Source organism: Mus caroli, chromosome 8 (genome assembly GCF_900094665.2).
Source record: "Mus caroli chromosome 8, CAROLI_EIJ_v1.1, whole genome shotgun sequence".
NCBI lineage: Eukaryota > Metazoa > Chordata > Mammalia > Rodentia > Muridae > Mus > Mus caroli.
In genome coordinates, this window is record NC_034577.1 from 110,899,437 (window position 1) to 110,925,433 (window position 25,997).

A 25,997-nucleotide genomic window follows, 5' to 3' on the forward strand; every position below is an offset into this window, starting at 1 on the left:
TGTGTTTAAGGCCTGAGTGGAACCAGGAGTGGTAGGAGGTAGACCAGATGGCAGATTTTTGTGGGGGTTGCTTCCAAGGCCATGAGAGCCACTGGAGGGTTTGGGGCAGGAGGGAGCTTGTCCTAGTTCTCCCTAGCTGCTAAGCTAGGGAACTAGAGGAGAGAACATCTCTAGTAGAAGCCTGTGTCCAGACAGTCATAGGCACTGAGGAGGGACAGGCTTCCCAGGCACTGAAGCTGTTCCTTTGATGGCATCCTTCCCTCCCAGCCTCCAAGGCAGGGCAGTATGTTCTCTCAGTGTCAAAGTGTGTTTTCCCAGGTGCCATTTGGAGGCCTCCGCCTACAGAACCTTCCAGAGGCAGTAGCCTCGTTTCTCAGGAGACCCAGGGTCTTTCAGTAGCTGTCTTAGTCAGGGTTTCTATTCCTGCACTAACATCATGACCAAGAAGCAAGTTGGGGAGGAAAGGGTTTATTCAGCTTACACTTCTACATTGCAGTTCATCACCAAAGGAAGTCAGGACCAGAACTCAAGCAGGTCAGGAAGCAGGAGCTGATGCAGAGGCCATGGAGGGATGTTACTTAACTGGCTTGCTTCCCCTGGCTTGCTTAGCTTGCTTTCTTATAGAACCCAAGACTACCAGCCCAGAGATGGCACCACCCACAATGGGCCCTCCCCCCTTGATCACTAATTGAGAAAATGCCTTACAGCTGGATCTCATGGAGGCATTTCTTCAAGGGAGGCTCTTTTCTCTGTGATAACTCCAGCTCATGTCAAGTTGACACAGAGAACCAGCCAGTACGGTAGCCATGCCTTCTCAAAGCATTTTGAGATCAAGACTTTATAAAGTAGGACTGTAAAGTCTGGAGAGTCTGCCTGCAATAAAAATGCCAAGTTGATCTTTTCATCTAGTTGTTAGAGGGTGAAATGGGGGTCACCATGCTGTCCCCTCTTCCATGCAGCCTGAGAGACGGCAAACTCCGGCACATGCTCGCACGAGACCTGGTTCCGGGAGACATTGTGTCCTTGTCCATGGGAGATCGGATTCCTGCTGACATCCGACTCACCGAGGTGAGCATTGCTCGACACTGTAGCCTGCATACAGTAGCTTATCCTGACAAGCAGGCAGTGCGGGCACAAGACCCCACATCTACCATTACCAAGCAGCTTACTCTTCTAAGAACAGAGCTCCCCCCGGCTGTGTGGCTCCCATTCCAGATTGTTACCCACGGTCAACAATGGTCCAAAAATATTAGTAATTGTCTTCTTTCTTGAGAGAGTGACACAGAAAGACAGAAGAGACAGATAGACAGACAGAGACAGAGAGACCATTTATTATAATCTGTTCTTTTAGTTGAGTATCCTCTAGGGAGCTGGGAACACAGCCCCATGGCTGAGGGGGGATGGGGGCAGCCAGCACAAGCCTAACATATGGAATTTTGTGTATTTTGTGTGCAAGCTCTTGTGTGTGTGTATGTGTGTGTGTGTGTGTGTGAGTGCATGTGAGCATGGAAGCTGCTGAACCACCTTGACTGTCATTTCTCAGACACTGTGTTCCTTGAGCCCAGAGCTTGCCAAGCAGCCTCAACTGCCTGAACAGTTAGTCCCACAGACCTGCCTGTCTCCCTAGCTCTGGGATTTCCATTGCACACTGCTGCCATGGCAGCGACTGCCAGCCACCACCACTCCCTCCTCCTCCTCCTCCTCTTCCTTCTCCTCCTCCTCCTCCCCCTCCTGCCCCCTCCTCGTCCTCCTCCCCCTTCTTCCTCCCTTCCTCCTCTTCCTCCTCCTTCCTTTCTCCTCCTCTCTTTTTCCTCTTCCCCTTTTCCTCCTCCTCCCTCCTCCCTTCTTCCTTCTTCCTCTGCCTCTTCTCTTTCCTTCCTCCCCCTCCTCCCCTCCCTCCTCCTCTTCTCCTCCCTCCTCCTCTCCTCCTCTTCCCCCTCCTTCCCCCTCCCCCTCCTCCTCTTCTTTTCCCTCTCCCTCCCTCCTCCTCTTCATCATTGTCTTCTCTCTTTTCTTCCCACATGGGTCTGGGACTCAGATCAGGTCTTTGTGCTAGCAAGGCAAGCATTTTACCAACTAAATTATCTCCTCACTCAGGGTATGTGATTTACAGAGCAGATTACAATGGCAAAATCATCCAGGGCAGGACTGGGGCAGGCTATGGGCTGCTTCATAGTAGAGAGGGAAACTGAGGCAGAGAACCATCGAGTGCAGCAGAGGTCTGGCTTGGTGACCCTGGTGGAGCTGTGTTCCCTCACACCTTGAAGGTTCAGAGTTACCATCTAGTAGACGCATACTGTGTGAGATGCTGCTGCGTTGTGGAGAAAGGACTGGGTGGCAGTCACTTGAGTGACAGCTTCTCCCAAGTACAGTGAGTACTGCTTCGGCTTTTAGGGAGATGAATGGCAAGTGACTGAGAGTCCGAGGTTGCCGAGCTCTTTCTGCTGCAAGTGTTCTGGGGAGGTAAAGGAGGCGGAGCCACAAGAGAGGCTACACTTGAGCCTGATTTCTGACTCAACACCTAAAATGCCAAGTATGTAGGGAACCTGGAGCTCTCTGCTTACCCGCTTCGTGCCTCAGTTTTTTTAAATGCAACACAGCGGGTGATGACAGCCTGGGTCAGCAGGATTAAGTAGCTTCTAGGATCCAGAACCAAGGAAAGAAACACTGGCTGGCTCGGTCTGTGCGAGGAGAGGGGGAGCCTTGCGCTTTAAGTTCTGGCCCGGTGTCTCACTGCATAGCAGACGTTTGTCCAGACTGCACAGAGAACTGAGAACCAGATAACCCACCACCTGTAATAGCCCAGACATTGGCGGGTGATGTAAGCTTATGTAGTCCTGAGTGGACCTCAGACTTCTAGGTCAGTTTAAGCATCACCCTGACTGCTGCGACTGGCTCACGCAGCCTCGTATCCATTTCCGTAACACTGTATGTATCGGTAATGCAAAGATGTCACCACTGTGCCCTGAACATCTCCCCATTGGCATTTTGCAGCTCCCTGGGACAATCGATAGCTTTGTTTATTCATAGCAGAAAACCTTTATCAGCAATTAAGCTCCAAGATTTGGGAGTGGCCGACCCTGACCAATGAGTTCCGGGAACAGCAGGTTCAGAAACCTCACGACAGGACCCACAATGGCCTGCGCACAGCTGCACGGTGCCACGAAGCCTTACCGGCTGTCCTCGGGTGGGGACAGAGGCAGGAGTTCTTGACTATTCATTCCCTGCCGCCATGGAGTCTAAAGTGAGGACAATCGAACCGAGTTGTCAGAACTCCAAGTAAGCTTTAGAAAGAGGTCCCAGTGAGCACCAGGGACAGGACTGTAGCCGAGTGAGCAGAAGTACCCAGGTGGCATGGGATAGGAGGGAACATTTGTGGGCCCCTCCCTCCAGCACAGCCACCTTGGTCACACTGGGGCTATGTGGGCTATGTCTCCAGCTCTCTCTTGGACTCTCCCGTGTCTCTCCCCACCCAACCCCTGCCTCATCCCCCGAGATTGAGTCCTCCTCACTGCAACTCCCTGCTTCTCCTCATTTGGACGCTCTGTCTGCGGCCCCTGGGAAGAGACCAGTGTTTGTCTATGATCGTAGACTGCAAACTGCACTCTAGGCCGCCAGAGCCATGTGCGAGGTGGTGTAGCTCTACGAGCTTGGCCCTCAAGTGATGTGACTGCCATCTTGGCTTTGTCTGCACACTCTGTGACGTCCGCTCAAATTGAAACTGCACAGAGACACTTGTTAGAGCATATACCCAGCGTTAACATATGCAGCTATGTTTGTACTTAAGGAGCCTGTCTCTATAAGGCTATAGGGCTGTACAGCCTCCTGAGAGGTGGCATGCAGGGTAGCTTTGAACTTGAGCTGTTCTTCTTGCCCCACTCTTGTCCAGCTGTCTTTCTGTGTCCCTTCTGCTTGCCAGGCACCAGCAGCTACTGTAACAGCCCCAGGATCCAAGTATAGGCAAGGCGTGCTCCTCCCTCCTCCCTCCTCTCTCCTCCCTCCTCTCTCCTCCCTCCTCTCTCCTCCCTCCTCTCTCCTCCCCCCTCCCCCAGCTCTTGAGACCAGGAGCTTCCCAGTGACGGTTCCAGTCCCCTGCATTTCTTATGGCTCCTTCTAACCCTTAGCCTCTCTCTGATCACCTTTCCTCCCTAAGGGTCTTAGGGGACCCAGGGCCTCGTGTATGCTAGTACAACCATGGAGTGACATCTCTAGCCCTCAATTCACATTTTAGTTTGAGACAGGTTTCACTAAGTTATCCAGGCTGGCTTTGAACTTTTGGTCCTCTTGCCTCAGCCACCTAAGTTCTGGATGGCATACAGGCACTGCCAAGCCCCAGCTGACCTATGCTTCTATGTGCAGGGCTCTGTGCTGAGTGTCAAGAAAACAGCAGAGAACAGACATGGCCTGGCCTCCTGGGTTTACAGCCCAGAGGAACGGGCTTAAGCCTGTCCTTGGGGATAGTTGTTCAGTGGCTGTTGGGAGAGTCTGGTTGAAAGGCTTGGGACCCAAGAACCCAGCCCCTGCCTGCTGAGTGCAGGAAAGGCTCCTTGAAGACAAACACTTTGGGGCTGACCTTGAAGGTTAAATGGACAGTAAGTAGCTGTTATGAACAGGAAAGGCCCAAGCTAAAAGCCAGGCCTGGCTCCACCCAGAGACACTGCTGTCTCCTCGCAGGGGCCCTAGGTGCTGCTGGGACTGTTTTCCATCGGGCCTTCCTATCCTGAGGTCTGGGCTCAGGTCTGTCCTTCTGCCTTGCCTCTTCCTCCTCCTGGGGGCTTTTCTCTTCTCCCTGCCCTATGTCCTTACTGCCAACCTCACTGGGCCTGTTCCACGTTATTAACAGCTCAGTGGCAACACGCACACCCCTGGAGAAGCTCACTCCACATCCAGAGCAGAGCCTTCGGTTACCACAAGGCTCTCACAGTGGTGAGAGATGCTGGGTGGGAGGCAGGCCCAGGAGCTTAGAGAGACAACGAAGTGTTCCAGGGAGCGGTTGAGCCATGTTTTCTGCTGATTCTGACACTGCAAAGAGCATTAAACAGGGCGTGAGACTTGCCTGTCTTCCTGGAGAGGCCCAGAGCTCCAAGCTTTTCTGAGTCTGGTTTTCCAAGGCTTCTTCCCTGCCTGACATCTGTCAAAGCTTTTGGTACTGTTCCAATCCTCATGGCCTCTGTAGGGCAAGAGGGGATCTGAGGGCCTCACCTTTGTCCCCCCCCCCCCACTTTCCCCCAGGTCACAGATCTCCTGGTGGATGAATCCAGCTTCACAGGCGAAGTGGAGCCATGCGGCAAAACAGAAAGCCCGCTGGCTGGCGGTGGGGATCTCAGCACCCTGAGCAACGTGGTCTTCATGGGGACGCTGGTGCAGTGTGGGAAGGGTCAGGTAAACAGAGCCCCGGGGTCCTGCCAGTTAGAGCCCGGGTTCCTGCCAGTTATAGTCCCAGGTCCTGCGTTACCACCCTTTCTCCTCCACACAGGGAGTTGTGATCGGAACCGGGGAGCAGTCTCAGTTTGGAGAAGTTTTCAAGATGATGCGGGCAGAAGAGGTGAGGGCTGCGGGCCTGCGGGGGGAGGGGGCAGGGGGGGCTTCAGAGCTGCAGGGACTGTGAGGCTTTGGGGCTTCCGGGCTGTGGGGTCTGCAGGGGTCTTCAGGGAGGCAGAAGAGGAGGGCAGCAGGGCAGAGGGTGGCTAGCCACAGCTTCCACTAGACTTGTTCTAAGTCGGAGTCAGCCCTGCTCCCCTACAGAAAGTTGGAGGACTCGGGATTTGGGAGCATAATTTTTGTTTTTAATTTTAAAACTTAGCATGTGTGCCGGCGAGATAGCTCAATGGTTAAGGGTACCTGCCACCAATCTTGGTGACTCTCATACGGGAGACTCCCGAAGGTTATCCTCAGAATCCCATGTGTGCCTTGACACCCCCACCCCTGCAAAAAAAAAAACATAAAATAAAAATAAAAACTTACCATGTTTATCAAATATATGGGCATGATACCCAAGGTCACTGATGGTCCCTCCACCCCTCCCTCTCCCCCTCAACCTGCAGACACCTAAAACTCCGCTGCAGAAGAGCATGGACAAGCTGGGCAAGCAGCTAACGGTCTTTTCCTTTGGCATCATCGGTGAGTGAAGTCGGTTCTTGATGGGTTCTGCAGACCCAGCAGGGCCACGTGGGTGAAACTTCAGGGACTCCATGTTGGGTACCATACATTACTGGGTGTCTGGGGGTTTCCACTGCTGTGAAGAGACACTGTGACCAAAGGCAACTCTTATAATGGATGACATTTAATTGGTGTTGGCTTATGGTTGAGACGTTCAGTCCATTATCATCAAGGCAGGAAGCATGGCAGTGTCCAGGCAGACATGGTGCAGGAGGAGCTGAGAGTGCTACATCTTGATTGGAAGGCAGCCAGGGGAATACTGGCTCCCATGTGACTTGGAGGAGGGTCTCTAAGCCCACCCCCACAGTGACACACTTTTCCCCCAACACCACCTAATAGTATGCCACTCCCTGGATCAACCATATTCAAACATATTCAAACCACCATACACTTGAAACTGGGGTCCCCTCTTTGGGTTCTTAGTCTCATTAATAAAAGAATTTTTTAATTTTTTTAAAGATTTATTTATTATTATACATAAGTACACTGTAGCTGACTTCAGACACACCAGAAGAGGGCATCAGATCTCATTATGGGTGGTTGTGAGCCACCATGTGGTTGCTGGGATTTGAACTCAGGACCTTTGGAAGAGCAGTCAGTGCTCTTACTCGCTGAGCCATCTCGCCAGCCCTTATTTGTGTTTTGTTCGGTTGTTTTTTTGTTTGTTTGTTTTTTTTTTTTTTTTTTTTTTTTTTTTTTTTTTTTTTTTTTTTTTTTTTTTTTTTTTTTTTTCAAGACAAGGTTTCTCTATGTAGCCCTGGCTAGCCTGGAACTCATTCTGTAGACCAGGCTGGCCTCGAACTCACAGAGATCCACTTACCTCTGCCTCCCAAGTACTGGGATTAAATGCATGCGCCACTACCACCCAGCAATTAAAAAACGTCTAAATGAGCTTGGGGACATTTTTATTAGAGTTTGAGAGAAACTAATGGGACATCTTTCAGGAAGGAGAATGGGGGGAGGGAGGAAGAAGCCGGACGATGTCCATGGCTTTCTAGAGTTAGACCAGAATGTTCTGCCATGGAGGTCAGCAGTGTCGTATGGCGAAGGAGACGGCATCAGGGGTTACTTCACAAGAAAACCTAGAGAAAACATGTCCCATCTTTGGTCAGTACCCGAAAGAAAGAGATAGAAGAGAATAGAAAGGAAAAGCTATTTCTCTGAGTTAGGGCTTGTAACTGTGAGCTTTTCCACCTGCGTCCTAGTTCCCGGGTAAAAACTGGGAGGATTATTATTGTGGGGGAAAAAAAATGCCCAGGCCATAATGCTGGCTTGTTTCCTGCTAGCTTGCAACGTACATTAACCCACTTACACTTCTCTATGTCTGCCACATGGCCAGTTACCTCTCTTCAATTCATATGTCCACTTCCTCAGAGGCTGGGTAGAGAATCTTCTCACGGTCCTCTCTTTCCCAGAATTCCTCAGTCTTCACGCCCCACCCCTGCGGGATGCCCCACCTACTAACCCTGCCTCAGCTTCTTGGCCATTCAGCTCTTTATTAACAGATGATGCTTGCACACACGAGATTATCCGTACAAGGAGTCAGTAATGGGGCCAACTCATCAGAGTTGCCTGGTGAGGCTCTGTGAAGGATTGATGTCAGGGCATTTTCCAGGGAGGAACCGTGCATTATGTCTTTAAGGGGGATAATTATTCCTCCCGCCTCCTTATAAGGACTTCCGGTGAATCAGCCGTCCTAGGGGTGGTCTCTAGCTGGTGATTGACAGACCCAGCTGGGTTGACCCGTAAGGGAAGAGACAATGGCTTATGATGCTCTCAAGTTTGGAGTAGATCAGAATGCCCTGTCGTTACCAAGAGCCAACCGTAGAGCCATTAGGAAGGGGCCCATCCTCAGTGACCTTTCGGGATCCCATAACGACACTGTTAGAGGAAAGACTCCAGTTAGGGAAGGTACCTGCTGAGACCTCCAGGTTCTTGTATCCTTGAACAAAGCATTGAACCAGAAGCTTGTGAATGGGGAGAGATGTAGAGATATTCTATTCAGGAAGAGAAAGGCATGGTGGACAAAGGAGCACTTAAGAGAGCATCAGACAACAGCGCCCAGACTCCAGGTCTTTCAGTCCTTTTCTCTATTGCTAGAACATCTTGTGAATGTGTTGGCTCAGGCCAATTCCTTCCCCACACTTCCAGGGGCCAACACAATACCTAGTGCTTAGCAAACATTTGATAACTGGTCGGCAAGGGAGGAAGAGGAAATTTAATCAGGACTTAAGACACATTTAAAAAACAGTGACCTTGAGGGGAGGGGGGTTGGGGCGTGCCTCTGCGGTAGAGAGCTTGCTGGTGTGTGCGAGAAGCTGGGATCCATCCCCAACACTGAAAGACAAAACAAAAGCAAGAGGAAGCAACAGAGCCCCCCCCCCCCCCGCCCTCAGAGGAGTGACAGTGCAAATGAGATCAGCCCAGTGTGAACTGGTGACTCATCCTAAGCTTGGTGGGAATCTTTCAGGCGGGAGGAGGGGGGATAAAAGAGGGCTTATTCCCCAGTAAAATGTGTTTTCTCTAAATAGAATGGGTAGAAATGGGTTCTTTCTATTTCCTTGTTTTTGGTTCATTTGAAACAAGGTCCATGCTAACCTCAAACCCATGGCTATCCTCCTGCCTCAGCCTCCAGAATGCTGGGAGAAGAAGTATGAGCCACTGTGCCTTCGCATCCAGCTTACTTCCTTTGGAACTACTCCCCCTACTCCCACCCAGTTCTGGAGACTGGACCTGGGCTTTGTGCATATGAGGCCATCCTCCTTTTCCAGTTCTGCAACCTCAAGCTCCTGAGATCACTACTTCTTCCCAGGATTTGAGTTCCCAGAGGGCCCCTCAGGAAGCCACTGTAAGCACTAGGCCCTGGGGACACAGGAGTCCATGCTGATGCTGTCCTGTCTCTTGCAGGTCTCTTGATGCTGGTTGGCTGGGTGCAAGGGAAGCCCTTTCTCAGCATGTTCACTGTCGGGGTCAGGTATGTGGTCAGGGCTCCCAGGTCCCTTTCCCAACAGAGCAGGTGTCATGCTGCAGGGCGGGCAGGGATGGGGCAGATACTTCTTGGTCCCACCAAACCGGGTCTCCAGTGACACGTGGGGGAGAAGATGCATTGTATAGTACATGGGGACCCCTTCTCATCCCTCTTTGCTGAGGGCTTGGGTCTATCCAGCTGAGAGCCTGGGCCACACGGTAGCCTGTCTAGATAAGAGTGCGCCCCCAGTACAGACAGGGCGTGACCTTGTTTATCAGTTTCTAGTCACGTGACAAAACACATGAGGAAAGGAAGTAAGGGAGCAACAACTTCTTTTGGCTGGAGGTTTCAAAGCCCGCCCCCTCCCCATCCCCACAGTCACCTTGCTCCTATGGTGAGCCCAATGCCATGGCAGAAGGTGTAGCAGGCCTAGGATTCTCCTGGCAGCAGAAATCAGCGAGACATGCAGGCGCTCCTGGCTCTCCTCCTTCATTCCATCTAGACCCGATGGGCTGGCACTGCCCTCCCATGCTCCCAGGCAATCCTCTTACACCCAGATGTGTGCTTTACCAATCTCCTGTTGATTCCTCTGTCCAATCAAGCTGACAGTCCAGAGGCTCTAAGATGGGCCAGGGCGGAGCTCAGTGATTGATAGAGCATCACTGGCGGGTACAAAGCCCTGGGGTTCCATCCCTGCACCACAAAAGACCAGCACAGCAGTCACCTTGTCTTGATTACAACTACCAAGACCCTGTTCCCAGAGAAGGTCAGCCATGCATCCAGGGTTAGGGCCTGGATGAATCCATCAGTCTCTCTGTCTCAGTCTGTCTGTCTGTCTGTCTCTCTCTCTCTCTCTCTGTCTCTCTGTCTCTCTGTCTCTCTCTGACAGGATCTCATGTAGCCCAGGTTGGGTTTAAACTTCTTATCTAGCCAAGACTGGCCTTGAACTTCTGATACCTTGCATGTACCTGGTATATGCCGTGCCGGGAATTTAGCCCAGGGTTTGGGGTACCCAGGAGTGGGAGCCTGGCTCTCCTGATCCTACACTGAACATGTGATGCTAGCTGGTCCTTGCTCAGCTCCAGGAGGTCACACAGGATCCATTTTACAAGTGGGGAAACGGAGACTCAGGCTCCACAACTGCCTATGGCTACAGAATCGGGGAGTGGACAGATTCTGAACCATCCCTCATGGTGCAGGATGGGACCCTTTACTTCTAAGGTTCTGTTCCCACCCTTGGCAGCTGGCAGCCGTCGCCCAGCCTACAAATATTGACTGAGTGTTGATGGCTGTTATGTCATCAAAGCACTGACTGAACCTCAGGCCTGGGCCCTCCAGCCTGGGGTTTTCAGGCTGAGAAGAAAGTAAATGTGAATGACTTAAGTGTGGGTGAACAGTGCAGTTCTGGGGCTGGAGAGATGGCCCAGTAGTTTAAGTGCACTGGTTGCTCTTTTAGAGAACCTGGGTTCAATTCCCAGCAACCACACGGCAGCTCACAACTCTATGTAGCTCCAATTCTAGGATGCCTGGCGCCATCACAGGCATACATGTAGGCAAACCACCAATGCACATAAAATAATGAATAAGTAAATCTTAACAAACAGTACAGTTACAGCTTAGCATCCATGCTGCATTGATGCTGGCCCCATGGGAAATGCTGTCCTCGAGAGAGACTGAGAGGAATCTAGGAAGGGACCTGGGCCTGGGAAAGTGTCCAGGGATGTGTTCTCTGGGATAGAGAAAGTAGGGAGTTGAGAAGAGTCAGTTAAGAGAATAGGAGGAGGGGAGCACCAAACAGGAAGAGAATAGGAGGAGGGGAGCACCAGGCAGGAAGAGAATAGGAGGGGAGTACCAGGCAGGAAGAGAATAGGAGGAGGGAAGTACCAGGCAGGAAGAGATTAACAGGAGGGGAGCACCAGGCAGGAAGAGAATAGCAGGAGGGGAGCACCAGGCAGGAAGAGAATAGGAGGAGGGAAGCACCAGGCAGGAAGAGATTAGCAGACAGGGAGCACCAGGCAGGAAGAGAATAGGAGGAGGGGGGAGTACCAGGCAGGAAGAGAAGAGCAGGAGGGGAGCACCAGGCAGGAAGAGATTAACAGGAGGGAAGCACCAGGCAGGAAGAGAATAGGAGGAGGGGGGAGTACCAGGCAGGAAGAGATTAGCAGGAGGGGAGCACCAGGCAGGAAAAGATAGCAGGAGGGGAGCACCACTGACTCGGAAGAAAAGCATAAGATACACCGAGGAGACATTGCAAAAGAAAGCAAAGCAGAGAATCATTCTAGAATTTACCTCAGGCGCCGATGGCCAGAGTGTTATTAATGATGATTCAAGGGACTTGCTCTTCCTGGTCTCTCCTGGTCTTTATTGGTTTGTGGATTATTTTTTTATGCTATGAACATACCCAAGTGTGCACACTACACCCATCTCTTGACATATGGGGGCGTCCCCCTCATAATCTAAAGTAAATGTTTGCTTAGCTGGTCTATCCAGCCCAGGCCATAAAAACCAAGGAAACTGGCTTTACTGTCACCATGGAAACTGACCCACTCCTCAGCCAAATTCAGTAATCCTGGTTTATATAACTTGTCTCTGAATGGTTCATTGTCTCCGGGTGAAAGGTCACTATTCATATTCTCTCTCTTTTTGTTTTGTGCTTTTTTTAAGACCAGGGTCTGATGATATAGCTCAGGCTGGCCTCCCACTCATGGTGATCCTCCTGTCTCTGCCTCCTGAATGCTGGGATTGCAGGTGTGAGCCATCTCATCCCCACACTGTCAAGGTGGAGGAAGTAAGATCAAGGTTATCTTTAGCTGCACAGTGAGTTCAAGGCTAGCCTGAGCTACATGAGACACTGTCTTATAAAAAACAAATATTGTCACTGTATTAAAGCAACACCTGGTCTTCGGTTTCATGGGAAGGACAGTGGATCTGGCAAAACACTTGTCCCAGATCTCTGAGTGACAGTTTGCTTTGGGCAGGTCTGGCCTGGGGCCCCCATGCTCAGCATGACTTGGCTGACCCCTCCTCTTCTCTTGTGTGTGGCTTCTCAGGTAACAGAGATTTCCCTCTCATGTCCACAACCCAGGTAGACCCTTTCTAGAAATTACTGTGAGCAGCCCCCTCTAATGAAAATACTTGAGAGTTCACTGTGGTTACAAATTGAATATCCTCACCTCTACTCTAGAGCTAAAGGAGTGGGGGTCGGATAGTGGGTGTGGCAGCTTCTCTCAGGATCTCAGCTTGGGAGAAACAGTGCTGGGGGCGGTGGGACAGTAATAATGAGGTGAGCAGATGTAAGATCTACTCTGTGTAAGTGTATACGAGCTGAGATGGGGGCCCCCTCTGCTTTGGTTTCTTTGGTAGCCACAGGAAAAATGGTAAACTACTAAATTAGCCAGTGGCCACTGGGATTCAAGGGACACAGAGAAGAGTCTGTGCACCAAAAGCCATCACCTTCACTGGTCTCCTGAACTGAACTACTGAGCGCCTCCCCAGAAACTCTACCTCATAAAGGAGAATGGTTGAAATGCTAAAAGATGCAACAGGCATCAATTCACACTAACATGTGACTTCATGACTGGAGAGGCTCCTCCCAAGTCACAGTTTACCAGGGATGTGGTCAGGGCAGAAATAGTGAAGGAGACCAGTGCATTGTGGGATTAGAAATTGAATAGTGGGCCGGCGAGATGGCTCAGTGGTTAAGAGCACTGACTACTCTTTCAGAGGTCCTGCGTTCAAAATCCCTGCAACCACATGGTGGCTCACAACCATCTGTAATGAGATCTGACACCCTCTTCTGGTGTGTCTGAAGACAGCTACAGTGTACTTATGTATAATAATAAATAAATCTTTTAAAAAAGAAAAGAAAAAAAAGAAATTGAATAGAATAAAATGTTCACCAGGGACAAAGACTAGCTTCGCTAGATGAAATCATCCCCACCAGCGCCACTGAGACTCATATCACCCTTTGGTGTGTTAAGTCTGGTTCGACTTTTCTACCCAGCCTGGCGGTGGCAGCCATTCCAGAGGGGCTGCCCATCGTTGTCATGGTGACACTGGTCCTGGGGGTGCTGCGGATGGCGAAGAAGCGGGTCATCGTGAAGAAGCTGCCCATTGTAGAGACTCTTGGTGAGGGCTCCCCCTCCCATGCAGACTGAGTCAGGGAGGCGGTGTGGGGTTGGACTGTATGAACCCGGGGCTTAAAGCATGTATGTCACCCAGACCTGGTGACAGCTCATCTCTCTAAACCTGTCTCTTTGGTGCCAGGTTGCTGTAATGTCATCTGCTCTGACAAGACAGGCACTCTGACAGCCAACGAAATGACAGCCACTCAGCTTGTCACATCTGATGGGTTCCATGCTGAGGTAAGCCTCATGTTCTCTCGCAAGGCAGGAGACCAAGGTGTGCCCTGCCAGCCCTCTCCTGCCCAGGGAAATGACAGAGTCCTCTAGAACAACAAGGAAGAAATAAACACCTTGGGGGTTGGTCTAAGAAAGTATTGTGACCGATTTAAGATGGCCTTTTTGATTTTATTTATTCATTTATTTTGAACTCTGAGACCCACCTGGCTCTGTTTCCTGAGTGCTGGGATTAAAGGCACAGACCACCACGGCTCTGCTCCTCTCTGATTTTTTTTAACTGTCAAATTTTACTTTTTATATTTTTGCAGGATGGAACCCAGGGTCTCCCTCCATGCTAGACAGGCACAGTACTACTGAACCACACTCCCAGCCCCTCATTAACATCCCAGCCCGATTTTGCGGTACTAAGAATCACCGGGCATGCTGGGAAAACACTCTGCTACTGAGCTGTACTCCCTGGCTCGCTGGTTCACTTTTATTTGGAGACAAGGTCTTACTTTGTAGCCAAGCTGACTTTGAACTTGAGATCACCTGCCTCGGCCTCGCTAGTAGCTAGGAGGACAGGCTTGAGCCACTAGGCCTGTCTGCCTTGGAGCCTTTTTTGAAACAGAGTTTCACTCTGTAGCCTGGGCTGGGTTGTGCTGAAGTCACTGTGTAGCCCAGGATTTACTGCGTAGTAAATCTCCTGTCTCAGCTTACCATATGATGGAGTTCCAGGCGTGAGGCACCACACCCAGCTCTTTACAAAATTTAAAGGCTACAGAAGGACCTGTCACCACCCATGACAAACTGACCCTGAGTCACTGTTCTCTGTCTCTCCCAGGGCACAGCTGTACGCTCCCTTAACCAGCAGTTTGGGGTATGGATATTTTTCTGTGGAGCTTTCCAGAGCAAAGGGTCACCAAGTGGGGTCTCTCAGGCCTGCTCTTGTCGATAAAATTTTCTTCTCCCCGCCCATACGCTGCCCCCCACGTTTTAAAGATTATATATGTGCGTGTCTATATGCCTGTGTGCCAGTGTATACACATAAATGCACTGACCTTAGAGGCCACAAGAGGACAATGGAGTCCCCACCACACCCCCAAGCTGGTGTTACAAGCAGTTTGAAGCCATCTAGTGGTGGTGCTGGGAACTGAAGGTGGGTCCCTTATAAGACCACTCTTAGCCACTGGCCACCCCTCGGGCCACCTCTCAATAACACTGTCTTGGCACGCTGCCCACTCCGATCTGTAAACGTTACATGGCTGGCTGCTTTTCAGCCCCATCTTGCACCATCTTCACTGATAGAGGTTTATGAGCTGCAGAAGGCTCAGTGTTTCCTCTTGGCTTAGGGTACAGTTTCTTCCAAGCCCTCTCTATATGCACCTCAGCTTGTGTGACCCTTGTGTGGCCACAGCCTCCACCAGGAGCACTTGTAGCCGATTGCTGTAGTACACACAACCTCCACCATCAGGAAAAGGGACTGGGAAGTCGACAGTCTGCAGGGTCACCCTCATGTGTAGGTTTATGACTTTGGGGTAGACCCTAGGAGAGGGAACTTATGCCATCCAGGGTTTTGGGGGGAGGGAGGTTGGCTCTTGATGACACCCTCCTGCCATGTCCTTCCAGGTCAGTGGCGTCGGATACAGCGGAGAAGGGACTGTGTGCCTTCTGCCATCTAAGGAAATAATCAAAGGATTTGACAACGTGTCAGTGGGGAAGCTAGTGGAGGTGAGAATTGGGTGGTGGCCGTAGTGGGACAGTGTGTGGCTTGCCTGAAATGAAGCGGGGTGACTGGCTGACCTCAGGGTGTCCCTTCCGACAGACATCACTCCTAAGTGGATAGAAAGGCAAGGGGGAAAGGGAGGCTGGAACCTGACTGGGCTCCTGGGTGGGGATCTTGGTCCTCCTCCAACTAAGTCATCTGCCCTCTCTGTGTGGCAGGCAGCCTCCAGGAAGTCAGAGTCACCCTCTTCCCCAGCAGTCCTCCCTCTCACATGGGTCCTGCTGCCTCCCCTCCCCTCCCCTCAGCCCCCTCAGTTCCAGCCTTACAGATTCAGGAACAAACTCAGAGTCACCACTGGAGGGCTGAGCTCAGCCCCAGTGCAGCCGGGAAGTGGCCATTGTTCATGCTTAGTCAGTTTCTTATCTAGATCTCTCCCTCCCTAAGCTTATTGCTGCAGAACACTTCCATAAAAGCCTGTGGCTTAGTGATGTCTGCTCATCCTCCTGTGTGTAGTCACCGCCATTCTCCAGCTCCAGAGCATGGTGTCACTCCAAGTAGAGACCCTACTAGCGGTCACTGCCACCCCACCACCCCACCTCAGACCCCAGGCCACCTGTGCCAGGTGCTCCGCTATGACAGCTTCGGGAAGCAGCACCCCTCCTAAGCCATTTCCTATCCTGGTGGTACAGGCCTGGCATCCCAAGAGATGCACTGCAATCGCTGCAATCATTGCAATGCAGAGTTTTCTCTAGCATTGTGAGAGAACTGCAAGTTCAAGGCCAGCCTGGGCAACTTAGCCAGCCCTACCTCAAAATGTAAAATCAGAAAACTAAAACTAAGTCTGGGGTACAGTTCGGTGGGAGAAGCCTTGCCCAGCATGCAAGAGGCGCTGGTTTCAGTCGTGAGTGTGGGGGAGGGGAGGGGAGCACACACCTGTGTGTGTCTGGGCCACTGGCTGATTTGAAGGACACTCTTGTAGCCTGGCCCAGTGGTAAGGCCATGCCTGCAGGGCCCAGCCTTTTCATGGTGCAAGTGAGCCCAGGGTAGGTGCTGCTTCCCAATACTGACTGCAGATATTACAACCCTCCCCACCTTCAGGCAGGCTGCGTGGCCAACAACGCTGTCATCAGGAAGAACGCTGTAATGGGGCAGCCCACAGAAGGGGCCTTGGTGGTGCTGGCCATGAAGGTAAGAGGTCAGAAGAGGGTGTTAGTGTCTTCTGTGACTCTCCACTTGTTCCCTTGAGACAGGGTCTGCCAGGCTGGCAGCAAGCAGTCCCCAGAAATCTTCCTGTTACCCTCCCCATCCCCAACAGCACAGGGGTGACAACACACCCAACCACTCACTGGCCTAGAAATTTTGGTTCTAGAGAGGGAAGAACTCCCCTACCCCCACCTCCCAGGAGCCATGACAAACATTCCACTGAAATGGAAGCTCAGCCTTCCCCTTGGCCATTGTAAGTTTCTGGTACCCAGAAGACAACAGGCTAAGAAAGGAGTACAGTGTTAGGAAACTGGATTGCCTCTCCACAATGGAGGTAAGCAAGATTATGTCTGGAGTGGAGCAGATCCTTTAGGGCGTCTCTCGGTGCTACCATGTCCTGTGATTAAAGTCAATGGAAAACTACAACAGCCTAATCCAGGCAGGAGCATAAAGGATACCGATGCTTCGGGGATGAAGGTGTGGGTCACTCTTCCAGGAAAAGAGCCAAGACCTGCTGAGGTGCTTGCTGAGGGTGGAGGAAATACAGAATGGGTCACAGCAGGAGGTAGTTCTAAATACCAGCTAAGGTCACATGGTCAGATATAGAAACAAGGATCATATGCTCTGCCGTGCTCTGTTAAGAATGTGTGTGTGCATATACGCACATATATTAAGCAGATATTTGTGTTTCCTTTTCTCCCTTTTTCATGTCATTATACTGATTCTAACAGTTCTGTTCCTATAGAGGACACTAACTAGCACACACAGGTGCTGGGGATTTGAACTCACATCCTCATGTTGGCACAGCAAGGCCTCTCACCTGCAAAGCCACCTCCCCAGGCCTAGACATCTGTCCACCCCTCTCTTACATCACCTTCACAATTTCATTACTTAGTGTTAGGTGTTGAGAACAGAACCCAGGGCGTTGCGGCTGACTGAGCCACACTCCAACACTAATTGAGTTCATTGGGTTTGCTCTAAGTAGCATGGTGACCCCCCCTCCCAAATAGCCACGCCCCTGCAAAGCCCACCCCAGCATGAGTGTGACATCCTCTGAGCTTCAGAAGTAGAGGCCACCCTGATCTGGTATGGCCCCTGCAGGGAACCTTCTGCCCCTTACATAGTCTAGCATGTCCCCTCTGCATCTGGGGTGGGGTTGAGGAGGTAAGGGTCAGAGGCCTGCCCTACTCCTCTTCCTGAGGGAATGTCAACAGGTCCCATCTTGAGGGTCTCTTGGGATGAGTGACACTTCTTTGGTGAAGATATTGACGGCTGGCCTTCTCAGAGGTCAGCATTGCACAGCTCAGCCATCGCTCACTGCTGTGGGGGGCTGCAGGCATATCTGTGCTTTGAGGGGAGTGGGGAACTCTTTCCAGGTATGGTGGCACATGCCTTTAATCCCAACACTGAGGAAGAAGAGCTGGGCAGATCTCTGTGAGTGAAAGGCCAGCCTGATCTATAGAGCAAGTGAGCAAGTCCCAGGCTAACCAGGACTACTACAATGTGAATCCCAGTGTCACTAGGGGACCAGGGTCCTCGTGGCTGCCTCTTTCCCCAAGTCACCCCCCATGTCTACCACTGCTACTGGAATTCTGGAAATTCCTCCCCTTCCAAACACTATCTCTAGTGCATGAGATATGCAGCGAACACCAATTTGCTTTTGGAAAACTGAGTTTGACCTGGTGAGCAACAGGCCCCAAAGTCTTCAAAGACCAGAGTGGTGGCCCTGTAGGCCCCAGGCTGCACCTTCCAGAATGTCTTTGCTCCCCAGAAGATTCTAAAGGAGCTGAGGCAAAGGTTTGGTTCTGGGACCAGAGAAAAAGAAATTGTTTTCCCCGGGTGGCCTCTGAAAACAGGCAGGCAGCCTTCCTTCCCATAGCTACTGCCTGGGATTCTGTAGTCGGAACGCTGGTTCACACAGACAAAGCTTAGCACGCAGCCTGGCTCAGGATGACTTCCTGAAAGCATCCCCTCTTGCACCCCAGATGAACTTAGGCAGCATCAAAGATTCCTACGTACGGAAAAAGGAAATTCCCTTCAGCTCGGAGCAGAAGTGGATGGCAGTAAGGTGCGGCCCGAAGAGCGAGGTAAGCTTAGCTTTTGTTGAGACAAGTCTCACGAAGGGTCCCAGACGAGCCTGGAACTCCGGGACCTCCTGCCTCAATGTCTGACAAGAGCACACTGTGCCTGTGATGTCATCCTTCCCTCAAACCAAAACAAGGCACAAGGGAAGTGGGGGGAGATGCCCTACACCTTCCAGGAACTTCTAAACAGAAAGACAACAGTCATGAACTGGGCATTCTGATCCATGGTGGTCACAGTGGGGACCCTGATCCAGCCACAATGTATTGGTCTCAGGCTCCTCCTGGCCTGCATTGTAAAGTCCAAGTGAGGACCCAGGGCCCTATGTGTTTTGGGGGTTCTGGTAAAGGCTCTAGTGTGAGGCAGCTGTCTATGCAGCAGGAAGCACCCAGTGACGGCGGGTGTGTTCTTTTCCCTTTTCTTTCCAAGGATGGGGAAGACGTTTACTTCATGAAGGGGGCCTTTGAGGAAGTAATCCATCACTGCAGCATGTATAACAATGGGGGCATCCCCCTGCCTCTGACACCCCAGCAGAAGTCCTACTGGCAGCAGGAAGAGAAGAAGATGGGCTCGCTTGGCCTGCGGGGTTGGTGTCATGTCTCCATCTCGTGCTCACTGGGGCTTGGAGTTTGCCTGTAGTGCAGGGGCGGGCTGACAGCAAGGCCCTGTGTGAACCTTCACAGTCAGGATGGACTGCCCAGTCACCCAGGACCCCAGCTGATCCAGGCGTGGCTTGTGTGCTGGGAGCGTTGCTTGCATGTTCTCTAGGGCATAGGAAGTTTGTACAGTGAACTAATTTCTGGCACTCTCTCACTCCCTGCCTTCTGCCACAAGAACCTAGAACTCTGACGAAAGAAGACCGGTCATTTCCATGGCCACTTTGAGGTTTCCTTGGCTACGTGGTCAATGTCTTCCCCATCAGGCTGGTGTTAAAACCCTCGTGCCATTTGTTGCCCTGTCCCTTGTTGGAGAAAAAAATCTGAAAACACTCTGTAATACTTGTATTTCATGAGGGCAGGAGAGGCAGTGAACTAACCCTACCCAATGCCTCCACCTCCCTACTCTGGGGACAGATGGGTGAGCGCCGAACCCGTGGCAGGCAAGGTTTTGTCCCGGATGTCTGTTCGACAGCTCCCAGGGGCTGCAGCTGGACAATTTGCCTTGTGTGACCTGGCTATTGTCCACACCCATCCTTCCCTGTCTAGAGCGCCTGTGTTGCCCCAAGAGACACAGTAGGGCTTGCTAGGGACAAAAGAGGCTCCCCAGCTCCCACCAAGCTGTCCTTCTTTCTCTCTCAGTGCTGGCCCTGGCGTCTGGACCTGAGCTGGGGAGACTGACATTCCTGGGTCTCGTGGGCATCATCGACCCACCAAGGGCCGGTGTGAAGGAAGCGGTCCAGGTCCTCTCTGAGTCTGGTGTGTCGGTTAAGATGGTGACAGGGGATGCTCTGGAGACCGCCTTGGCCATAGGTAACCAGGGTGAGGGGCAGGGAGGGAAGGGGCCTCATGATGCCCAGAGTTCTCTGTTCCGCCTTGTGTCTGAAAGGGGGAAAGTCTACATGTAAACGGTGGACCTACTATGTGTTTAGAGGCTATGCGGCTGTGATGTCAATGCGCAAGTGACATCCCACACCATGTAGTTCCAGTCTGGCTTCCTCCATTGGCTGGGCATCTTTGACAAGCCATAGGACCATCTGATGCTTGAGTCTCTTCATCAGCAGTGGGCCAGCAGGCCTCCTCTGCCTCCTCCCATCATTATGGTTTGGGGCAGTCATGTTGACTCTGTCCCACTAAGGTCCGGTGCTGTGAAGTCACAGGCCAAAGTATCGGGGTTGGTCATGTCAGGTGCCAGTAATAACCACTTTCCAGAAGTGTGGCCTCAGGGAAGCCAATTCTTGCATAGCTTCCTTGTCGTGGGTATAAACGTAGGTTCACCGTGGTTATGTCAGACATGGTGAAGACGGGCTAAAGTCAGTTTGTGTCAAATGCCGGGAGGGTCAGGGCCACCATTCAGACCCGGGAGTCATTCCTCAGCCCTGACTCTCTCAAAGGAAGAACCATCGGCCTGTGCAACGAGAAACTGAAAGCTATGTCCGGGGAGGAGGTGGAAGGCACGGAGCAGGGCACACTGGCAGCCCGAGTGAGGCAGGTGGGTTCCCCCCGGGGGCAGACAGGGCAGGGATGGAGGGGGTCCTCCATCGCCCATGTCCACTGATGACTCTTTGACTCCCTATGCCAGGTGTCTGTATTCTTCAGGACCAGCCCAAAGCACAAGGTTAAAATCATAAAGGTAACTGGGCCAAATGACAGGGGCGGGCTGTTCAGGGTGGGACCATCCGGGATGGCAGGCTCTCAGCTGGCCAAGCGACAGGATTGATCCAAGGGGCAGGCTGCTCAGCTGGCCTTGGCTGTAGCTTTCTTCTCTCGGTTTTAGGCAGCTGCATGCATCCCATGGACCCATCCCCACTTATAGGGCAGGGTTTGCCATCACGTGTTTAGCTACCAAGGATGCTGGGAAGCACCATCTCTCCTGGGATAGGTACTTCACAGCTAAAGCAGGAGTGGGCCCTATAAAGGTGGTTGTGGGAAAGCCAGGGTCCACTGACCACAGACACTGGAAAAGGCAGGGGGAGCTACATGCTGTAAAAAGAAAATATTCAGGTGGCCCACACGGAGCTGGCCTGGTTTTTCTTTGTCAGCCAGAAGCCTGTGAGTCTCGGGCCTTGCCCCACATCTGTTCCTGGAAGTTTGCTCAGCTCTCTGGTAGCTGCGTTGTGTTCTTTGGGGGATGTTTGGGGGGGGGGAATTCTGGGTTGTTTAGGCTGTAGTGCTAAAGACTTAATGTATATTGGCTCATGACTGTCATGCCAGTACCCAGAAGGCGGAGGCAGGAGGATCATGAGAGCTAAGACAGCCTGAGCTACATAGAAAGATGCTATTCAGAGAGAGAGAAAGAGAGAGGTTTATATATATGAATGTGGGTACACATGCACCCCAGAGTGTGTGTGTGTGTGTAAATCACATGACAACCCGTTGAAGTCCATTCTCTCCTACTGACCATGTGGGCCCTGGGAATCACACTTGGGGCATCAAGACTGGTGACAAAGCTGCTTTGCTTAATGAGACATCTTGCTAGCCCCAACAATTGGCTTAGTTTACTGCTAACAGTGCCTTTGACGAGCCACCTGTATTGTCCTAGTTGGTGTCTCATGGCAGCCCGTGAGGCCAGGATGGTGACTGTCATTTGCTTTGTAGATAAACTGAACTGAGTAGTTCAGGGCCATGCCCCTGCAGTAGAGCCACTGTGACTAGGCCAGTTGGCCCCGGCTTCTGAAGGATAGGTGGTCTGCTGCCCCATGGTACAACAGGGAGGACACCAGAAAAGGTCTAAGAGTGCCCTTGGGCCACGTGTGAGCCTCCACCGCCTGCTCTTCACACAGGCGTTGCAGGAGTCGGGGGCAATTGTAGCCATGACGGGGGATGGTGTGAATGACTCCGTCGCCCTGAAGTCTGCGGACATCGGGATCGCCATGGGACAGACAGGGACAGATGTCAGCAAAGAGGCAGCCAACATGATCCTGGTAGATGACGACTTCTCAGCCATCATGTGAGTTGCCATACCTGCATCCCAGTATGCACTGTGGTGGATATGAGGGGGTTCTCGTGGGGTTCAGGGAAGTCTCTGGGGAGAGAGCTACATCCGAGGCATATCACTGTGGCAGGGGTCCCCCACCCCAAATGTATGGAGCCTCTCAGGGAAGGCTCGGGGCTGTCCTGTCCTCACTGAGGAACATAAAGGACGCCTAGCCCAGTGGGTCTCAACCTTCCTAATGCTGAGAGCCTTTAACACAGCTCCTCGTATTGTGGTGACCCCCCCCAATCATAAAGTTATTGTGTTGCTACTTCATAACTATAATTGTGCTGGTTCTGAATTGTGATGTAAATATTTTTGGAGATATTTTGGAGTTTGCCAACGCAAGGGGGTCGTGGCCGACAGGTTGGGACCCACAGTCCTAGAGCCACTTAACTAACCAGGAACCAGAGGCAGCTGTTAGAAACCATGGTTGGCTTGAGGGAGGGGCTCGGTCACCAAAGTGCTTGACCTGCAAGCCTGGGGATATGAATGTGGTACCCTGAGTCGGCATGAAAACTCGGGCAGGCAGGGTGGTAGAGGCTGTCAGGGAGACCCTGGGCTCGCTAGCCAGCCGACCTCGCCCGGTTGGCGAGCTCCAGGCCAGTCAGAGATCTTGTCTCACAGGGCGGGCAGTCCTCCTGGGGATGAGATCCGGGGTTGTTCTCTGGCCTCCATACTAATCAACATTTGCATGAATAAAAGCCATGGTTGGAAGTTCAGCAAGGAAGCACATGCGTGAGACTCCTGAATTCAGGAGGCAGAGGCAGGGGGATTGAAGTTGCCCTCCTCTGGATTTAATGTTAACCAGCTGAAAGACTTTAAGACTTTGCTCTTAAGTAAATCACAATACTTGAAGCACAGAACACTGAGAAGGTTGTTTTTAACAACAAAGGCACCATTGTAAGCAAAGTTTCTCTGCCATTAAAAATACTCTTCCGGGCTGGTGAGATGGCTCAGTGGGTAAGAGCACCCGACTGCTCTTCCAAAGGTCCAGAGTTCAAATCCCAGCAACCACATGGTGGCTCACAACCATCCGTAACGAGATCTGGCGCCCTCTTCTGGAGTGTCTGAAGACAGCTACAGTGTACTTACATATAATAAATAAATCTTTAAAAAAAAAAATACTCTTCCAAGCATGATTAGGTGTGGGTGTCTGTCTGTCTGTCTGTGTAGCCCTCGGACATAGGAGTACCTGTAACCCTGGTACTGTGAGGGGCAGAGACAGTTGGATCCCTGGGACTTGCTGGCTGTTAGCTTTGCTTCAGGCTCCATGAAGCACTGATTCACAGGAGTAACACAGAGAAACAGCAGGACATCCAACATGCTTAAGCACATATACACAAGACAGACAGATGGACGGTAATGTGTCTCTGAACCTCTTTATCTGCCTCCAGTGGAGCTTGGGTTCTTTCTGCTGCCGAGCTGAACCCTCAACACCCTGAGCACAGGTGGAGCCCTGGCTCCAGTTGACAGGGGTCACACACAGGATTTGCACAGGAGGGACACACTTACCAGTGTGTCCCAGGTGTGTCAGCAAGGGTTACCTGCCCTGTTGCACCTGGGCTGACCACTCTATGTGGCTGAGGCACCCCCAGACCTCTTACCCACAAACGCTCTTGCCTCCCTTTCAGGAGCGCAGTGGAGGAAGGCAAGGGCATCTTCTACAACATCAAGAACTTTGTCCGCTTCCAGCTGAGCACGTAAGCAGAGACAGACCTTCCTCCTACTGGCTGGGTGTTGCATCTAGTGCACGATTGACAAGCTGTCTGTCACCTGTGCCCGACAGGAGCATCGCAGCCCTGAGCCTCATCACCCTGTCCACCGTGTGCAACCTGCCCAGCCCCCTCAACGCCATGCAGATCCTGTGGGTCAACATCATCATGGACGGGCCACCGGCACAGAGGTGAGACAGTGGGATGCAGGCAGGACCTCGTGGGCTCCCTCTCAGAAAGGGATCTCTGGGCTGCTGGAGTGTGAACAGTGTCTGGAGGGGGCAGACTGGAGCTCCCTGGGTTACATTGCACTCCTGGGGCCCATGGCTCAGTCCCACTGGAAAGTCAGGCCACCACATCCAGGCAGTCCTCTCTGATTACTCTATAATGGTGGCCTCATCCTTGAGCCTCTGCCCCACCTTTCCCTGATGGGAAAATGTCATTGTTGTGATTAATTGGGTCCATCCCCATTCTAGCTGGTTACCATGGACTAGCTGGTTACCAAGGATTAGCTTAGCTGGTTACCATGGACTTGACGCCCCCTTGACCCTTAGGATGCTGCTCGTGCCACATGGATGCTCACTGGTATTGCAGGAATCCATGGGAAGGGAAGTGCGGGCTGGCTGGAGGGTACAGAAGACCCGTGTGCCCAGCAGCCTTGGCTGCTTGCACAGGGAGGTGTCCTTACAAACACTGATGCTTCTGTTAGTGTCTTTATCATCATCTGTGGTGCACAGAGGGGGAGCCTGGCCTGTTTCCCCAGAGCCCAGCGGGGGCTGAGGTTTCCATAAGGCTCCTGTGAGACGGCAGGTCAGGTCGGCTAGCTCCTGGGTCTCTACTCCATATGCATCTGGGCTCTCTTGATGTTTCTGGGTGACAGAGCTGGGCCCTGTTTCTCCAGGCCCCACTTAGGGCCCCTTATGGTAATGGGAACGCATGGGGGTTAGGAGGCTGTGATGTGGGGAAGGCTGAAGCCCAGTGCTGGCCCTTGTTCAGTTCTCTGGCCTCTCCACATCTGGATATTTGGAGACTGATGAGTAGAGAGAGCTATGGCTACCTGTGGGATAGTTGCTCAGGTGCAAGAGCAGCCCGGCTCACAGGCGACACTTTGGAGAGCAAGTCTGAGTCCGTGCCAGGTCTCCTTTTTTAAATTTTTTTTTTTTTTTGAAATCTCTCAGTGTGTAGTCCAGGCTGGCCTGGGGGATTTACTATGTAACACAGGCTGGCCTTGAACCCAGAGATCCTCCTGCCTCCGCCTCCCAAAAGCTGGGGTTCAGGCTGTGTATCACCTGGGCCAGCTTCCGAGTGACTGCTGCTATTTCAAAACATCCCTTGTCTTTTCTGCACAGCCTTGGGGTGGAGCCTGTGGATAGAGACGCCCTTCGGAGGCCTCCACGGAGCGTCGGGGACACGATCCTGAACAGAGCCCTGATCCTGAGGGTCCTCATGTCGGCCGCTGTCATCATAGGGGGGACCCTCTTTATCTTCTGGAGAGAGGTGAGCAAGGCACGGCATTGGCTCACACAGAGACTGGGCACCGGAGACTGAGTGCTCTCTACATACACACACAGGGGGGTGAGGAGAGGACGACTTGGTGCTGTTAGAGGCCAGAGAGTGGGTGCAGGGTGGGGAGAAATAGGAAGGTCAAGTGCTGGGGCAGAGTACTGCAGACCCTGGGTTTTGGGGGAGGGGTCACCATTTTTATTGTCACAGGAAGCTACAGGACCCCCTTCCAGTCTGAGCCCATCCTAGCATGGGTAAACTTCTGGCCCATTGGGCCCGGGAAGCCTCTGGCAAGGTTGGCTATGGCCAAGATGAGGAATTAGGTGGTCATAGGTGCCACCTGGTAGGCTGAGGGAATCCCTGCTGTGTGTGTAGGCATGCCCTCCAGGGCATCCAGCTGGCGACTTGGTTCTGAAAGCCGGCCTGGCAGCTGGGGTGGAGGGATATACACGGGACTGGGCTGTGTTCCAGACTGGAGAGGATTCCATAGGGTTGGGGGGGGGGGTGAAACTGAGGCAAAACACCTGAAAACTTGCACCTACAAATCTATCTCACGGGGACTCTGGCCGGTCCTTGTGCTGAGCCAGCCTGGACAGACATGGTTAGGTGCGACAGATGCACTTACCATGCCAAGTTATCTCTGAGGTCAGCTGTCCTGCCCTCCTCATAGG

At 52.2% G+C, this 25,997-nt stretch overlaps 1 protein-coding gene across 2 annotated transcripts in view; it reads left to right on the plus strand.

Annotated features, from left to right (window-relative positions):
- Atp2c2 (ATPase secretory pathway Ca2+ transporting 2) overlaps positions 1-25,997 on the plus strand; it is a 56,840-nt gene that overhangs the window by 28,223 nt on the left and 2,620 nt on the right. The window contains exons 7-25 of one of the 2 annotated variants that reach the window (XM_029480263.1): positions 960-1,068; positions 5,233-5,382; positions 5,477-5,545; positions 6,045-6,120; positions 9,067-9,133; positions 13,131-13,255; positions 13,394-13,491; positions 14,312-14,347; positions 15,097-15,198; positions 16,292-16,381; positions 18,382-18,483; positions 18,908-19,064; positions 19,777-19,947; positions 20,529-20,626; positions 20,717-20,767; positions 21,918-22,084; positions 23,743-23,811; positions 23,898-24,014; positions 25,173-25,320. In XM_029480263.1, the coding sequence (XP_029336123.1) occupies positions 960-1,068; positions 5,233-5,382; positions 5,477-5,545; positions 6,045-6,120; positions 9,067-9,133; positions 13,131-13,255; positions 13,394-13,491; positions 14,312-14,347; positions 15,097-15,198; positions 16,292-16,381; positions 18,382-18,483; positions 18,908-19,064; positions 19,777-19,947; positions 20,529-20,626; positions 20,717-20,767; positions 21,918-22,084; positions 23,743-23,811; positions 23,898-24,014; positions 25,173-25,320 (2,002 nt within the window). The remainder of the gene's footprint in view (positions 1-959; positions 1,069-5,232; positions 5,383-5,476; positions 5,546-6,044; positions 6,121-9,066; positions 9,134-13,130; positions 13,256-13,393; positions 13,492-14,311; positions 14,348-15,096; positions 15,199-16,291; positions 16,382-18,381; positions 18,484-18,907; positions 19,065-19,776; positions 19,948-20,528; positions 20,627-20,716; positions 20,768-21,917; positions 22,085-23,742; positions 23,812-23,897; positions 24,015-25,172; positions 25,321-25,997) is intronic. The other variant, XM_021169895.1, reaches the window with a different exon arrangement.